The sequence below is a fragment of the Bison bison genome, unplaced genomic scaffold, assembly GCF_000754665.1.
Source record: "Bison bison bison isolate TAMUID 2011002044 unplaced genomic scaffold, Bison_UMD1.0 scf7180017864370, whole genome shotgun sequence".
In the NCBI taxonomy this organism is placed as follows: Eukaryota; Metazoa; Chordata; class Mammalia; order Artiodactyla; family Bovidae; genus Bison; species Bison bison.
In genome coordinates, this window is record NW_011494942.1 from 6,656,099 (window position 1) to 6,674,841 (window position 18,743).

Sequence of the window (18,743 nt, forward strand, 5' to 3'; positions counted from 1 at the left end):
TCCATTTTGGAAAATCAGAAAAGGAAAGGGCTGAATTTGCTAAATCTTTGCTCAATCACCCTAAACAGTCTGTTCATAGAGAGATCCAATTTCAGACTCTGAGGTCTTTAATTTAAGGACAAACTTTTGGAGGCCTAAGTACCTGAGATCAAACCGGGCATCCTTGAAATATTCCCTAAAATATCAGTTCAGTTCAGTTCAGTTCAGTCACTCAGTCATGTCCAACTCTTTGCGACCCCATGAATCACAACATACCAGGCCTCCCTGTCCATCATCAACTCCCGGAGTCCACCCAAACTCATGTCCATTGAGTCGGTGATGCCATCCAGCCATCTCATCCTCTGCCTTCCCCTTCTCCTCCTGCCTCCAATCCCTCCCAGCATCAGGGTCTTTTCCAATGAGTCAACTCTTTGCATGAGGTGGCCAAAGTACTAGAGTTTCAGCTTCAGCATCAGTCCTTCCAATGAACACCCAGGACTGATCTCCTTTAAAATGAACTGGTTGGATCTCCTTGCAGTCCAAGGGACTCTCAAGAGTCTTCTCCAACACCACAGTTCAAAAGCATCAATTCTTCGGCACTCAGCCTTCTTCACGGTCCAACTCTCACATCCATACATGACCACTGGAAAAACCATAGCCTTGATTAGACAGACCTTTGTTGGCAAAGTAATGTCTCTGCTTTTGAATATGCTATCTAGGTTGGTCATAACTTTCCTTCCAAGGAGTAAGCGTCTTTTAATTTCATGGCTGCAATCACCATCTGCAGTGATTTTGGAGCCCAAAAAAATAAAGTCTGACACTGTTTCCACTGTTTCCCCATCTATTTCCTATGGAGTGATGGGACCAGATTCCATGATCTTCGTTTTCTGAATGTTGAGCTTTAAGCCAACTTTTTCACTCTTTTCTTTCACTTTCATCAAGAGGCTTTTGAGTTCCTCCTCACTTTCTGCCATAAGGGTGGTGTCATCTGCATATCTGAGGTTATTGATATTTCTCCCAGCAATCTTTATTCCAGCCTGTGCTTCTTCCAGACCAGCATTTCTCATGATGTACTCTGCATATAAATTAAATAAGCAGGGTGACAACATACAGCCTTGATGTACTTCTTTTCCTATTTGAACAAGTCTGATGTTCCATATCCAGTTCTAACTGTTGCTTCCTGACCTGCATATAGGTTTCTCAAGAGATAGGTCAGGCGGTCTGGTATTCCCATCTCTTGAAGAATTTTCCACAGTTTGTGGTGATCCACACAGTCAAAGGCTTTGGCATAGTCAATAAAGCAGAAATAGATGTTTTTCTGGAACTCTCTTGCTTTTTCGATGATCCAGCGGGTGTTAACAATTTGATCTCTGGTTCCTCTGCCTTTTCTAAAACCAGCTTGAACATCTGGAAGTTCACGGTTCATGTATTGCTGAAGCCTGGCTTGGTGAATTTAGAGCATTACTTGACTAGCGTGTGAGATGAGTGTAATTGTGCGATAGTTTGAGCATTCTTTGGCATTGCCTTTCTTTGAGATTGGAATGAACACTGACCTTTTCCAGTCCTGTGGCCACTGCTGAGTTTTCCAAATTTGCTGACATACTGAGTTCAGCACTTTCACAGCATCATCTTCCAAGATTTGAAATAGCTCAACTGGAATTCCATCCCCTCCACTAGCTTTGTTCATAGTGATGCTTTCTAAGGCCCCCTTGACTTCACATTCCAGGATGTCTGGCTCTAGGTAAGTGATCAAACCATGATGATTATCTGGGTCGTGAAGATCTTTTTTGTACAGTTCTTCTGTGTATTCTTGCCACCTCTCTTAATATCTTCTGCTTCTGTTAGGTCCATACCATTTCTGTCCTTTATTGAGCCCATCTTTGCATGAAATGTTCCCTGTGTATATCTAATTTTCTTGAAGAGATCTCTAGTTTTTTCTATTCTTTTGTTTTCCTTTATTTCTTTGCATTGATCCCGGAGGAAGGCTTTCTTATCTCTCTTTGCTATTCTTTGGAACTCTGCGTTCAGATGCTTATATCTTTCCTTTTCTCCTTTGCTTTTCACTTCTCTTCATTCACAGCTATTTGTAAGGCCTCCTCAGACAGCCATTTTGCTTTTTTGCATTTCTTTTTCTTGGGGATGGTCTTGATCCCTGCCTCCTGTACAACGTCTCGAACCCCCGTCCATAGTTCATCAGGCACTCTATCAGATCTAGTCCCTTGAATCTGTTTCTCACTTCCACTGTATAATCACAAGGGATTTGATTTAGGTCATACCTGAATGGTCTAGTGGTTTTCCTTACTTTCTTCAATTTCAGTCTGAATTTGGCAATAAGGAGTTCATGATCTGAGCCACAGTCAGTTCCTGGTCTTATTTTTGCTGACTGTATAAATCTTCTCCATCTTTGGCTGCAAAGAATATAATCAGTCTGATTTCGGTGTTGACCATCTGGTGACGTCCATGTGTAGAGTCTTCTCTTGTGTAGTTGGAAGAGGGTGTTTTCTATGACCAGTGCATTCTCTTGGCAAAACTCTATTAGCCCTTGCCCTGCTTCATTCTGTTCTCCAAGGCCAAATTTGCCTGTTATTCCAGGTGTTTCTTGACTTCCTACTTTTGCATTCCAGTTCCCTATAATGAAAAGGACACCTTTTTGGGTGTTAGTTCTAAAAGGTCTTGTGGGTCTTCATAGAACCGTTTAGGTTACTGCCCCAACCAGTAACCAGCATTACTGGTTGGGGCATAGATTGGATTACTGTGATATTGAATGGTTTGCCTTGGAAATGAAAAGAAATCATTCTGTTGTTTTTGAGATTGCATCCAAATACCGCATTTCGGACTCTTTTGTTGACCATGATGGCTACTCCATTTCTTCTGAGGGATTCCTGCCGCAGTAGTAGAGATAATGGTCATCTGAGTTAAATCACCCATTCCAGTCCATTTTAGTTCACTGATTCCTAAAATGTCGATGTTCACTCTTGCCATCTCCTGTTTGACCACTAATTTCCCTTGTTTCATGGGCCTAACATTCCAGGTTCCAATGCAATATTGCTCTTCCTAAAATATCACAGCATCTAATATCACTTCAACCTAATAAAAGGAAAGGACATCTAAGACAACTTGGTATTCCATTCTTTACTTCTGGGAGACGCTCTGCATTAATTCTAAACTTTAAGATCGTTACTATGAATGGAGATACAACATATTAAAATCACTTCTTTTTACAATAAAAAAAGTTTAATGTTCATTATTTTCTATTTCTCTTTATTTCATGCTGATTCTCTAAGTATCCTCTTCCATGTGGATAAATTATTTTGAATTGATCTATTTCCTTTAAGATTTCATTCTAGAAATCTGTGCATATTTCATAGATTGCATAGTCTAGAATTTTATGTATATATGTAATATTGATATGAATTTGTATTTAGGTTTATTTTATTTAGGTTTGCATTTAGCTTTTATTTAGGTTTTAGAAATCCTCTACTGTTAACAGGAATCATGATTTATCTTATTTTTTTAAATTCCTTTTTATTTATTTATTTTTTTTACTTTACAATATTGTATTGGTTTTGCCATATATTGACATGAATCCACCACGGGGGTACATGTGTTCCCCATTCTGAACCCCCCTCTCCGTCCTCCCTCCCCATCCCATCCATGATTTATCTTAAAACGTTGTTTAGCTTATACTGAGAAATTTATTTTTGAACTTGGAAGTAATTCAGGAACTCACCTGATCAATGATATTTGTATCAGCTGAAAAGCGATTGAGAATCAGTCCCAGTGGTGTGGTATCAAAGAATCTAGGCAATAAACAGATTGGATGTATGATAATTCTAAATGATCTGGAACCTAAACACTGCTAATAGACATCTTGGTGTCATAAAAATGAGAAGATCTCTATTCATCTGCTGAAAGACTGAATAAATTATTTAAAATTTCACACTTCACTTTAACGTAAAAATGCATAGTTTTATGATATTGTAAAATAAATAACTACTTTTTTTTTACCTTATTGGTCCAAGAATTATCTTATTAAGGAGATTATGGTGAAGATTTTTAGCAGCTGTGAGACCCATCCATTCCACAGTGAGAGATGTAACAAGGCAGAGGAAAATACCTGCTCCACAAAGTATGCTAAATCCAGCCACATAGTAGGTCTAAAAAGCAACCAATACAAAAAGCACAGATGACATTATCAACTGAGTTTTTTCTTGCTAGGACACCAAATGTCAAAGTCTGGCAATATTGTCAATTTCTATTATCTCACATTAATTTACACAGTGGAAGGAGGGCAGTTCTCCTGGGGATACTCCTGGAGATACTCAGGGCAGTATCCCCACCATAATCCCATGGCTGAGTCCCCAGTTGCTCTCTTCATTCTCTTTCAGGGTTTGCCAAAGGGTAGATGAAACATTAGAGTTAGTTTTCTGGTTTGAAATATTCTTGACTTTTTATATCATAAAGTTCATTCTTTCTATCCCTAATCTCAGAATGACCAGCTAATTCATTGGTATAGCAGTTAAAATCAGATACCATCAGAACAAGAACAAAAGTCCTGTGTGTATATTACACACACACACACACATATCATGTATATAACTCCCTTGAATCCAAACCCAAGCATTATCATTAAATATTTCTTATGATATTTCAGGTCTTGCCCTAATTAACCTATTGAATCATTATAAAAGTACTGCGACAAGTCACAGAGCACAGACCTGTGCTTGCCAAGGGGGAGCCAGGTAGGGTAGGGATGGATTGGGAGTTCGGGATTAGCAGCTGTAAAGTGTTATACATAGAATGGATACACAACAAGGTCTACTCTATCGCACAAGAAACTATATTCAATATCCTATAATAAGCCACAATGGAAAAGAATATGAAAAAGAATGCATGATATATATACCTGAATCACTTTGCTGTACTGCAGAAACTAAGACAATATTGTAAATCAACTATACTCCAATAAAATAAACTAAAAACAAACAAAAAACCTCACAGAATTCCTGTGACATCTGGGATATTTGTATCTAACTAGATAAGAGTAAAATCTCAACATCTCTTAGATAATGTAAAAACAAAACCCGCTGTACCTGGTCAGCTTTTCCAGTACTGTTTATATTATACTCTGAGGTCCATGTGGCCAGCCAGTAGTCTATCGCTACAATGACGGAATGTTTCAGAAGCTTAGAGAAAATCATCAGGAAGAGCAAGAAGAATCCTCCAGAAGTGAGGTACCGCCAGCAGGTCTTCCATGGCATTTTAGTCCTCAGCCTCATTACCGTGGACATGTTATCATCCTCATCTTCCTCCTCTTCTTCCTCTGCATAAGAAGCACTTGTTTAATCTTCTGACAGGTAACAGGTAGATACAGAAATTGTATTATTCCCACCTACCAACAAACCTTCATCAAATTTTAGAAATACAAGTCTTATAAATGTAAATGTTTTTAGCAGAGAAAAGCATCATAAAAAAAAAAACAAACAGGTGAGGGACCCCTGGTAGACCAGTGGTTAAGGATCCGCCTTTCAATGCAGGGGATGCAGGTTCAATCCCTGGTCAGGGAACTAAGATCACACATGCCATGGAGCAATTAAGTCTATGCACCACCACGACTCAGCCCACATGCACCAGAGCACGTGTGCCATGACTACAGAGCAGCCCACGTGTGCTCTATCTAAACACCCTGCATGCTTCAGCGAAGATCCCATGTGACACAACTAAGATGACACAGTCACATAAATAAATAAACATTAAAAGAAAATAGGTGAGTGCCCATTAACAGATGAATGGATAAAGAGGCTGTGGTATATATATACAGTGAAATAATACTCAGCCATAAAAAGACCAAAATCTTGCCATATGCGACAACAGGGATGAATCTTGATAAGGGCATTATGCTAAGTGAAACAAGTCAGACAAACACACACAAAATACTGTCCCATTTCACTCATATGTGTAATTTAAAAAACAACCAAAAAAAAAGAAAAAGAAACAAAGTAAGTGAACAGTCCAAACCACATAAAAACACGCATGGATATACAGAGAACAGAGTAGCGGTTACCAAAAGGAAAGAGGTGGAGGGGAAGATGAAATGGATCAAGGGGATCTACTGTATAGTGGATGCTCTGATACTGGGAGGGATTGGGGGCAGGAGGAGAAGGGGACGACAGAGGATGAGATGGCTGGATGGCGTCACCGACTCAATGGATGTGAGTTTGAGTGAACTCCAGGAGTTGGTGATGGGCAGGGAGGCCTGGCGTGCTGTGATTCATGGGGTTGCAAAGAGTCGGACACGATTGAGCGACTGAACTGAACTGAACTGAACTGAACTGTATAGTGGCAGACTGGAAATACATTTTTGGTGATGAGCATACTATTGGTTCTACAGAAGTAGAAATACAATGTTGTACACATGAAACTTACATAATGTTATAAACCAATGTCACCTCAATACAAAAGAAATGTAAAAATATGTGAAAATGAATAAATGCATGAGTAAATGAAAAAATAAAGTATATGTTTGGATGAGAAAACTTAATTTATTACAATAAACTAACTAGAATCACAGACTAGAAGTTTACTACGTTATTGAAGGAAATGTGTGCCAATAAAACCACATGCCAGACTTGCAAACATTTATAATTTTTCAACTTTATATTTCTGAATCTGCACCAGGAGGAAATAGGCTTTGAAATTTGTGCATAGCTCAAGAGGGCATAATCCATAATCTCTGTGGCTCGTTTTAAATGTGGTCATGGAGGTGCATGAGCAAAATGGAACCTTCCTGAAGGCAAAGTCAGGGGTCAGAGGACAATGGGTAGGGAGCTCCTCTCAGCTGTTTAAACCACCTGGAAACTTCTAGACAGCTATTTTCAGAACATATTCCATTACAAGGACAGGGAACTGTGGTATTTACTGAGCAGTAAAATTTGATCATTTGTATGGTTTAGTGAGGGCATCCCTGGTGGCTCAGTGGTAAAGAATCTGTCTGCAATGCAGGGCACATGGGTTTAATCCCTGGATCAGAAGATCCCTTGGAGAAGGAAACGGCAGCCCACTCCAGTATTCTTGCCTGGAGAATCCCATGGACAGAGGAGTCTGGTGGGCTATAGTCCATGGGGTTGCAAAGCGCTGGACACAACTTAGCAACTAAACAACAACAAATGGTTTAGTGACTGTGGTGTATTTCCCATCCTTTCTTTTCCCAAAGACAGTTTTCACTGTAGTCACCTTGTATGTACTCCACTACTGTAGAATGAGCAGGCTGTGAGTAGGAAAGATAGATAATTTGGTTTCTAAGCTATCAGACAACAGAGATCTAAGTATGGATATGATGGGAAGACTGGTCTATCATCAAGGATCTTCACATTTGAGCCAGATACAAAAGAGGAACAGACCTCAGCATTAGAACTGAGAAATGCTGTGCTTAGGTGCTCAGTCATGTCCGACTCTTTGGGATCCCATAGATCCCAGGGTTAGCCTGCCAGGTTCCTCTGTCCATGGGAATTCTCCAGGCAAAAATACTGGAGTGGGTTGCCATGCCCTTCTCCAGGAGATCTTCGTAATGCAGGGATCAAACTCAGGTCTCCCGCATTGCTGGCAGATTCTTTACCATCTGAGCCACCAGGGAAGACCAGAACTGAAAAGGGGAAATGAAAAAGATCCACAGCTGCACATCCTTTTGTGATTTCAGAGGGTAAAGGACAAAGGGAAGATTGTAAACACTTCCAGAGAGAAAAGATATGTCATCAACAAAGAGTCATGCAATCACTATTATCAGATAGGAGGGATTAATGAACACTGGAATGCAGTAGATCCTTCAAATGTCTGAGGGAAAACAATTTTTACCTAGAATTCTGTACCAAATAAAGACATTTTCAGATATTCAAGGACAAAAAAATAAATAAATAAACAGGTGTCAGATAATCTACACTTTGGTGAGGGTGGGTCTGTGAGTGAAAGTTAGAAATTTGCATGATCAAAGAGGTAGACACTTGCAGATTGCTACCTTTCTCCTCAATATCCATTTTCTGTTTTCATATTAATTGAAATTTTACCTTTCCTATGGCTACCCAGCTAAAGTCAGCATTTCTTCACTTCCTCAGAACCTAGTCTGTCCGCATGATGATCTAGCCAATGGTTAGTAGCAGAAACAATATGGGCAATTACTTTTCTTTCCCTTCCTGGTGGATTCAACAGACATAGAATAGCACCAGCAGCCTAGCAGGTGATACGTACTGTACTGGGATCTTTCTTATACATTTCCTCTTTTACTCTGAAACAAAAGTATCATTATCTTATTTTACACATGAACAATTGAATAAACACAGCAAGTCCAGGACAGAGTCAGCCCTGCAAATGCGGCGTTTACCCCTGACATACTGGAAGAGAGTAACTGCAGTTCTAAAGGCTATCTGTTTACAGTACCAAACAGTCTCTTTTTTTTGGCTGCCCCGTGGGGCTTACAGGATCTTAGTTCCCTGACCAGAGATCGAATCTGGGGCCACAGCAGTGAAAACACTAACTACTGGACCAGCAGGGAAGTCCCCAAATATTCTTTTAAAACATTTTAAAATCTAAGAAATGGGAGTGAAAAATTCATTCATTCATTCCTTTACTCAATGAGTACTCACTGAAACCCTGAATAATTATCTGAAATATAAAGATAGCACATTTTGGTGTCCTTCTGCTAGAAATGATAATCTTCTCTTAATTGGCCCATGGAAATGTGGTCCTAGGCAAAATCCATGTAGGAAGACTGAAGTACAGTACACTTACTCTATGGACTTTTATGGTTTATCTTACAAACATCTTGGCAACAAATGTCAAAGCAATGTAACTATTTCATTTTATTCCTCAAATTTCCAGTAAACCTTTTTTCACCCACTGTATTTTATTATATCCAGAAAATTGAAACACAACAAATAGCTTTCTAACTCTCTTATTCTTCATTGCTATATTATCATGACACCCCCGTAAAAACAGACTCAAGTATAAATCTTTCAAAGCAGTATTTTCGCTGTATTCCCCATGTACTGTTTATTTCCCAAGGACTGACATTTTATTTTACTAGACCTTTGCAGTTTATCTGAACAAGGATCTAGACCCACTGTCCTGTCAGCTCTCACACACACAGCACAAAAACACTCGTACACACTGTGGGGAACCCCTCAAGATGCCTCGTTTGACAACATACACCTATTTACATACATCTATATACACATATTGATTTCACTCCTATTCCATCCATTTTCAGTTTCATGTATTTGATTTTGCCTTCACCTCTCTGCAAAGTGGCTAGTCATTCTGTACTGACATAGACACACATCAATTGCCAAAGAAGACTTCCATATCCTATTACCCATTTGAATGTTTTTTTTTTTTAAAAGATCTACCTTCGTCTTCATCCTCCAGTTGGGCTTTGGCCTCTCTTGAATACATGGCTCTTCGGAGTGTTTTCCTCTCTAAAGTTGTTTGGTCAGCTTCCATATCCTACAGGAAACACGGTGCTGTCATGCAAGGAGCTCACAGCCACAGGCAAGTTCTACTTACAGTCAATGACCCACATGTAGCAAATACCAACTGTTAGTTACCTTTCTGGGTCTGGAGCTCTCTGCTCAAGATGGATGGACAACTGCAGACATATGGACAACTCCTATCATAGGAGAAGGTGTGACGTACCACTTGAGGCTTGTGGGAAACGTATCAGAGCTCAGAGACATTAGGGCAGTAAGAAGCCAGGAAAAGTAGTAACGATGTGATAGAGCTGACCCCAGGGGCAGGCGGACACCTCTTCTAGCCTTAAGCCTGGTCCCATCATTGATCCTTGTTTTGTTTTTATATCATCTTCATATACTCTTGTAATTTTTCTGTGGACAAAACATGGTCCACTGGAGAAGGGAATGGCAAACCACGTCAGTATTCTTGCCTCGGGAACTCCATGAATAGTATGAAAAGGCAAAAAGATAGGACAATGAAAGATGAACTCCCCAGGTCAGTAGGTGCCCAATATGCTACTGGAGATCAGTGGAGAAATAACTCCAGAAAGAATGAAGAGATGGAGCCAAAGAAACAACAATACCCAGTTGTGGATTTGACTGGTGATGGAAGTAAAGTCTGATACTTTAAAGAGCAATAGTGCATAGGAATCTGGAATGTTAGGTCCATGAATTAAGGCAAATTGGAAGTGGTCAAACAGTTGGAAGTGGCAAGAGTGAACATCATAATTTAAGGAATCAGCGAACTAAGATGGACTGGAATGGGTGAATTTAACTCAGATGACCATTATGTTTACTACTGTGGGCAGGAATCCCTTAGAAGAAATGGATAGCCATCATAGTCAACAAAAGAGTCTGAAATACAGTACTTGGATGCAATCTCAAAATGATAGAATGATCTATTCATTTCCAAGACAAACCATTCAATATCACAGTAATCCAAGTCTATACCCCAACCAGTAATGCTGAAGAAGCTGAAGTTGAATGCTTCTATGAAGACCTACAAGACCTTCTAGAACTAACACACAAAAAAGATGTCCTTTTCATTATAGGGGACTGGAATGCAAAAGTAGGAAGTCAAGAAACACCTGGAGTAACAGGCAAATTTGGCCTTGGAGTACAGATGAAGCAGGGCAAAGGCTAATAGAGTTTTGCCAAGAGAATGTACTGGTCATAGCAAACACCCTCTTCCAACACACAACAGAAGACTGACTCTACACATGGTTATCACCAGATGGTCAATACTGAAATCATATTTATTATATTTTTTGCAGCCAAAGATGGAGAAGCTCAATATAGTCAGCAAAAACAAGACCGGGAGCTGACTGTGGCTCAGATCATAAACTCCTTATTTTCAAATTCAGACTTAAATTGAAGAAAGTAGGGAAAACCACTAGACCATTCAGGTATGACCTAAATCAAATCCCTTATGATTATACAGTGGAAGTGAGAAACAGATTCAAGGGACTAGATCTGATAGAGTGCCTGATGAACTATGGACAGAGATTCGTGACATTGTACAGGAGACAGGGATCAAGACCATCCCCAAGAAAAAAAATGCAAAAAGGCAAAATGGTTGTCTGAGGAGGACTTATAAATAGCTGTGAAAAGAAGAGAAGCTAAAGGCAAAGGAGAAAAGGAAATATATACCCATCTGAATGCAAAGTTCCAAAGAATAGCAAGGAGAGATAAGAAAGCCTTCCTCAGTGATCAGTGCAAAGAAATAGAGGAAGACAATAGAATAGGAAAGACTAGAGATCTGTTCAAGAAAATTAGAAGTACCAAGAAAACATTTCATGCAAAGATGGGCACAATAAAGGACAGAAATTGTATGGACCTAACAGAAGCAGCCAGAGAAGGCAATGGCACCCCACTCCAGTACTCTTGCCTGGAAAATCCCATGGACAGAGGAGCCTAGTAGGCTGCAGTCCACGGAGTCACTAAGAGTCCGGCACGACTGAGTGACTTCATTTTCACTTTTCACTTTCATGCATTGGAGAAGGAAATGGCAACCCACTCCAGTGTTCTTGCCAGGAGAATCCCAGGGATGGGGGAGCCTGGTGGGCTGCCATCTATGGGGTCGCACAGAGTTGGACATGACTGAAGCAACTTAGCAGCAGCAGCAGCAACAGAAGCAGACGATATTAAGAAGAACTGGCAAGAATACACAGAAGAAGTATACAAAAAAGATCTTCACGACCCAGATAATCATGATGGTGTGATCACTCACTTAGAGCCAGACATCCTGGAATGTGAAGTCAAGTGGGCCTTAGAAAGCATCACTATGAACAAAGCTAGTGGAGGTGATGGAATTCCAGTTGAGCTATTTCAAATCCTAAAAGATGATGTTGTGAAAGTGCTACACTCAATATGCTAGCAAATTTGGAAAACTCAGCAGTGGCCACAGGACTGGAAAAGGTCAGTTTTCATTCCAGTCTCAAAGGCAATGCCAAAGAATGCTCAAACTACTGCACAATTGCACTCATCTCACATGCTAGCAAAGTAATACTCAAAATTCTCCAAGCCAGACTTCAACAGTACATGAACCATGAAGTTCCATATGTTCAAGCTGGATTTAGAAAAGGCAGAGGAACCAGAGGTCAAATTGCCAACACCTATTGGATCATGGAAAAAGCAAGAAAGTTCCAGGAAAACATCTTCTTTTGCTTTATTGACTATGCCAAAGCCTTTGACTGTGTAGATCACAACAAACCGTGAAATTCTAAAAGAGATAGGAATACCAGACCACCTGACCTGCCTCCTGAGAAATCTGTGTGCAGGTCAGGAAGCAACAGTTAGAACTGGACATGGAACAAAAGACTGGTTTCAAATAGGGAAAGGAATACATCAAGGCTGTATACTGTCACCCTGCTTATTTAACTTACATGCAGAGTACATCATGAGAAACACTGGGCTGGATGAAGCACAAGCTGGAATCAAGATTGCTGGGAGAAATATCAATAACCTCAGAAATGCAGATGACACCATCCATACGGTAGAAATTGAAAAGGAGCTAAAGAGCCTCTTGATGAAAGTGAAAGAGAAGGGTGAAAAAGTTGGCTTAAAGCTCAACATTCAGAAAACTAAGATCATGGCATCTGGTCCCATCACTTCATGGCAAATAGATGGGGAAGCAATGGAAACTGACAGACTTTATTTTTTGGGCTCCAAAATCCCTGCAGATGATGACTGCAGCCATGAAACTAAAAGACATTTGTTCCTTAGAAGAAAAGTTATGACCAACTAGACAGCATATTCAAAAGCAGAGACCTTCCTTTGCCAACAAAGGTCCATTTAGTCAAAGCTATGATGTTTCCAGTAGTTATGTATGTCTGTGAGAGTTGGACTGTAAAGAAAGCTGAGTGCCAAAGAATTGATTCTTTTGAACTGTGGTGTTGGAGAAGACTCTTGAGAGCCCCCTGGACTGCAAGGAGATTCAACCAGTCAATCTTAAAGGAAATCAGTCCTGAATATCCATTGGAGGGACTGATGTTGAAGCTGAAACTCCCATTCTTTGGCCATCTGATGCGAAGAACTGACTCATTTGAAAAGACCCTGATGCTGGGGAAGATTGAAGGCAGGAGGAGAAGGGGATAACAGAGCATGAGTCGGTTGGATGGCATCAGTGATTCAGTGGACATGAGTTCGGGTGGACTCTGGGAGTTGGTGATGGACAGGGAGGCCTGGTGTGCTGCAGTGCATGGGGTCTAAAAGAGTTGGACACAATTGAGCGGCTGAACTGAACTGAACTTGTCTGAATTTTTCTAACGATTCATCAGTGTTAACAAACATCTTCTTTTAAAACGGGAAGGTAGTTCTGGATTGGTTAAAGCACTGTTGGTCATACACTATTATGAATTATCAAATCAAGATGAATTTCTGACTGAGGATCTCACTCAGGGGATTCAAGAAAGAGACTTCAATAGAAACAAAAGGAAGGCGGGTTATTTTGAAGTAAATGGGAAAGGAGAGAAGGGAAGATGTCAAATACAAACTGCAAAATTTTAAGGGTTGCTCCAGACTCATCCTGTGCTAAGAAACAGAAAAGCGTTTTGTTTTCTCCAGTTCTCTGCTTCCAACATTCCTCCGTCTTGGCTTTGGAACTGGACTAGTAGCATCAGTTCAGTTACACTGTGGGTTAAATCAGCTTCCGAGGGACAGTCTGGGAAACTACCCGTATCTCTGCTTCTGTGGGGAAATGCATTCTGAGTTCCAAATAACTGACCCACTGACTTTTGGAATCGACAGTAAATTAAGGGCTTCCTGTACATGCTTTTATATATATATATATAGATAGATAGATAGATATATAGATATATAGATATATAGATATATAGATAATGTTTGTTACAGGGATAAACCAATAATTCTTTGATGATCAGTTCTAGATAGTGGTCCTGTTTTGTTTTTGTTTGTTTGGTCTCATACAATGTGTGATTTAGGAGACTTGCTATTCTAGAAAGCTCTGTTGCTTCCAAGTTCCTGCTTTACAAAAAAAAAGCAATAGCAAAAGTGTCTCTTGAATAGCATTTTTCAGAGATAATTTCACATTAGCTTTTAATTGTGCCTAATGATGTGAAAAGCAATATTTGTACACTGTAAAGTATTTTTTGAGAGTAAACAAAATTAAAAAAGAACTGATCTTTTGTGAATAGTGTATTGAAATGAAATAAACCTGTACATGGGAAAACAGAGGATTTGGTTCTTTTTCAAATTGCCAATCTGTGTGAGCAAAAGAGTTATCGCCTTGGGGACTTTAATCTTAGTCATTTTCCTTATGAGTAAAATGCTCATACTAAGCTCTGAGATTAAATATTTTAAATTGTTTTGATATACGGATTAAGTAAATACAAATTTAGTTTCACTTATCTAATACATAAGGCTTCCCAGGTGGCTCAGTGGTAAGGAAGCTGCCTGCCAAGCAGGAAATGTGGGTTTGATCCCTGGGTGGAGAAGATCCTCTGGAGAAGGAAATGGCAACTCACTCCAGTATTCTTGCCTGGAGAATCCCATGGATAGAGGAGCCCGGTGGGCTACAGTCCGTGGGGTCGCAAAAGAATCAGACACAACTAAGCGACTAAATGACAACAACAACAATCAAATACATATTTACTGAATGCCTGAGAAGAGTTGAATCAAAGTGAGGGTTGAAGGCTGAGGGAAGAAACATCCAAAAACGCTACTTTATTTTGCTTAATAATATTATGAAGATAATGGGTGATGCCATGCAAGGCAGAATTTTTAACAACATTTAAATCAGCTAAAAGTATTATCAACTTCTTCTCAAAGCTGTCATTACTATTCTCTTTAGCATACTTTCCTATTATTCCTGAACCTTTAAACTGGCTGATCTGTCTAAAGACCAAAGATGGGATGTTTTGTGAATCCTTTAGTTTCACCTCCTCCACTTGCTTGATCTGCTCTGGTGCTAAGCCAGCTTTTCTCAACCTTGGCACTATTGACATTTTGGGTCAGAAAATCCTTTGTTGTGGGGGCTGTTCTGTATATCGTAGAATGTTTAACAGCATGCCCTTTCCTCTACCCACTAGATGCCAGTAGCCCTTGCTGCCCTGTTGTGGGTAGCCATTCCCTTCAAGGGATCTTCCAGACCCAGGGATCAAACCCTGGTCTCCCACACTGCAGGCAGATTCTTTACTGTCTGAGCCACCAGGGAAGCCCTATAACCCTGTGATGTGTCTTTAATTATAGAACTATGGTATCTTGAGTGATCACTTCATTTCTAAACACAGTGTAACAGACTTTCTTCCTGGCTTGCAGTATTACTTCAAAATCAAGCCACAAGCACCCCCCTTTCTCTCTTGTGGTTTTTCCAGATTTTCTTTTCAAAGTAAACCATAAATGGTCCACTCCTTAAGCTTACATCATATTCTTTGGTCCCTGGCACCTAGACCACTGGAAAAAAATGTCATTTGGAGTCATCCCAGTAAGTTTATTATCAAGCATCTCACTGCATAATTTCTAAGTGAGCTCTTGCCAATTGTACACTGTAACGTTTTGATGAATATTCTCCTTTCAAAGGTTCTATGATTTGTCCTACTCTACTAAGACGTTGACATGCAGCTTTTCTTTCTTATTTTGAGACGTTTGCAATTGGCTTTTGATGTCTTTGGCAAGCTCACAGAAGACAGAGCAATCCGATGGTTTGTCTGACTTCTTATCTTTCTTCTGCTATTGAAACAAGATTATTTTTTTTCCTTTAAGAAATAATACATTTTAACTTCTTGACATTTTCAGAAATTTGCTGATATAAACATTTTCATTTTATAATGCTCATTCCTGACCAGGACTATTGAATTCTGGACTCTTTCTAGTCCCATAACTCAAGAGAAAACATTTTTAAAATTTACTAATTCAATTTACAATTTACCTCTCAACCATGATGATGGTTTTTCTTTCATCACACTCAATTGGTTTTCAACTCTGTTATCATTTCATTCAATATTATATTTACATCATATAAAAACATTACACTGGTATGAACCTGGGTTTAAATCCAATTGGTACAAAATATTATATATACTGTACAAGTTTAGGCAAGTTACTTAGATCTCTGAGCCTCAATTTTCCCATCTGTAAAAGTGAGATCATATTTTCTTTGCTTATTTCTCCTATTTTTTGCTTATTTTTTGAGAATTAGAAGAGACATGTAAAAAGGTTTTGTGGACTTTAAAACATGTAAAACGGTTTTGTGGACTTTAAAAACTATCTAAATATAAAGTTTTACTGTCATTTCATTCTGATTACCTTCCTTCACCTCCCCCAACTCTGTCCCAGGCATACTTAGCACTACACCCACAGCTAACCACTCTTCTTTCTTTCAAAATCATCTAAGATTTTGCTTTGCCCACAACCCTTCATTTGTAAGTGATGAATGAAAAACTCATATTGAAGGTGAGTAAAATAGGACATACATAAGGGAAAATAAGATAAAATGAGGAAAGAGCATGCTTGAGCAAGTTTTAAATGCATATATGATTGTTTTAAACACACATATAATTATAATATGTCTCCAATTCAAATAAAAATCCTCTAAAGGGCTGAAAATAAAAGATATCATTAGAATTTTCTTAGTTTCAAAGTAGTTTATCAATTAATGGAATATAAATATACAATTATTTCATATTTCACATGAGATTATTATATAATCAAAAATTAAATGTAATACTTCTTTAAAAGTATTTTTAGTAATTTTGCACTGTATTTCTGACTCTTCTTAACTGAACTCTGAACTCTTCTAAATCTGAGCAATTACCTTTTCTAGTTCTTGATCCTGCCGATTCATTAGTGTTTTCCAATGTTCATAAAGCTCTACATCTTTGGTCTGAATATCCTTCAAAGTCCCTTCTCTTAGAACACTTCCATCTTTCATGGCTATGATCTAAGGAAAGCATATATTAGAATTAGGACAAAAATCCATAATTGGCCAATTGAATTACATTTATCTCAGGAAGCATTTATATAACTGGAATATAAAAATTCTTTTAATTTCTTTTAAACTCTTACCCAGTCAGCATGTGTTAGATATTGTAATTTGTGAGTCACAAGAACAAGTGTCCTCTTGTCATCTTGGAGAAATTTCAAAATTCCTTCCTGCATTAGGTGATCACTCAAGTGAATGTCCAAGGCAGAAAATGGATCATCCTACAACAAGTAAAATGGAGACATAATGAACAATTTGCATATTTTCTTTGTAATGAAATTCCTGCAGAAAACAGAAATACAAATAACTAAAGGCAAATTATCCCACAAAATTCAATTTATAATAAACAGACTCTGAATAGCTTTAAATGACAAAAAGTTACTAAATTAAAAATGAGGATTTTATTTTCCCTTTCACCTTAAAAATAATGTTGAAAGTAAATAACAATATTTGGAGTGGTTTGAATTCTTATATATAGAATCCCCAAGTTCAAAAGCCAACATTACCTGACAACCTATAACAATAAACCAAAACAAAGAATACGATAGTAGTTAAAGTTGACATCAATTCACTTTAGACATGAATAAAAACAGGCACAGACTCTGGACCAAGATGACAACATAGGAGGCTCCTGAATTTCCCTCCTGCCATGGACACACTGAATATACAGCTGGACACGGAGCAATTCCCTTTGGAACAGATCCAGAAACTGAGTGATTTCTACATTTTAAGTGACAGAGAAATACATCGAAAAATACATCAAAACAGGTAGGAAAGGTTGAGACACATTCTCATCATAAACCCCACCTCTGGAAAATTCACAAATACGTGGAGATAAAACAAGATGTTCCTGAACAACCAATGGAGACACTGAAAGAGGAAATCAAATAATATCTTGAAACAAATGAAAATGAGACACAATGCATCAAAACTTATGGGAGGCAGCAAAACCAGTTCTAAGAGAATTTTATAGCATGGATTCCTACCTTAAGAAAAAAGAAAGACCTCAAATAACCTAACTTTACATCTCAAGAAACTAGAAAAACAAAGAACAAATTAAGCCCATAGTTCATGGAAGGAAGGAAATAACAAAGACCAGAATAGAAATACATAAAATACAGACTAAAGAGACAATAGGGAAGATTGATGAAACTAAATAAGTAAAATATACAAACACTTAACAAGACTCATTAGAAACAGGGTGGCTCAGATGGTAAACAATCTGCTTGCAAAGCAGGAGACCTGGTTTCAATCCTTGGGTTGGGAAGATTCCCTAGAGAAGGGAATGGCAACCCACTCTGGTATTCTTGCCTGGAGAATACCATGGACAGAGGAGCCTAGACGGCTACAGTCCACGGGGTCACAAAGAGTCAGACACAACTGAGCAATTAACACTTCCACTTTCACTAATAAGACTCACCAAAAAAAGTGGGAGGATTCAAATAAAACTATATGAAAGAGGCAACATTACAACTGTGACCACACAAATACAGACTCATGAGACTATTATGAACACCAACAAACTGGACACCTAAAAGACATGGATAAATTCCCAGAAAAAAAAAATCTACAAAAATTGAATCATGAAAAAATAGAAAATCTGAATAGACCAACTACTGGTAAGGAGATTGAATTAGTAATCAAAAACACCTCAATAAACAAAAGCCCAGAACCAGATGGTTTCATTGGTGAATTTAATCAAACATATAAACTGGGATTAAACCAATCCTTCTCAAACTTTTTCAAAAAATAGAAGAAGAAAGTATACTTCCAAACATTTTACAAAGCTAGTATTACCCTGATATTAAAACTAATGATTCCCT

The 18,743-nt window shown here is 38.6% G+C and overlaps 1 protein-coding gene across 6 annotated transcripts in view; it reads right to left on the bottom strand.

Annotated features, from left to right (window-relative positions):
* Positions 1-18,743, bottom strand: part of ABCC9 (ATP-binding cassette, sub-family C (CFTR/MRP), member 9) — a 157,386-nt gene that overhangs the window by 50,017 nt on the left and 88,626 nt on the right. For all 6 annotated transcript variants that reach the window (XM_010855951.1, XM_010855952.1, XM_010855947.1 and 3 more), the window contains 6 exons: positions 17,004-17,141; positions 16,753-16,878; positions 9,378-9,474; positions 5,073-5,302; positions 3,988-4,136; positions 3,710-3,779 (listed from right to left, as the gene is read on the bottom strand). In XM_010855951.1, coding sequence (XP_010854253.1) covers positions 3,710-3,779; positions 3,988-4,136; positions 5,073-5,302; positions 9,378-9,474; positions 16,753-16,878; positions 17,004-17,141 — 810 coding nt within the window. The remainder of the gene's footprint in view (positions 1-3,709; positions 3,780-3,987; positions 4,137-5,072; positions 5,303-9,377; positions 9,475-16,752; positions 16,879-17,003; positions 17,142-18,743) is intronic.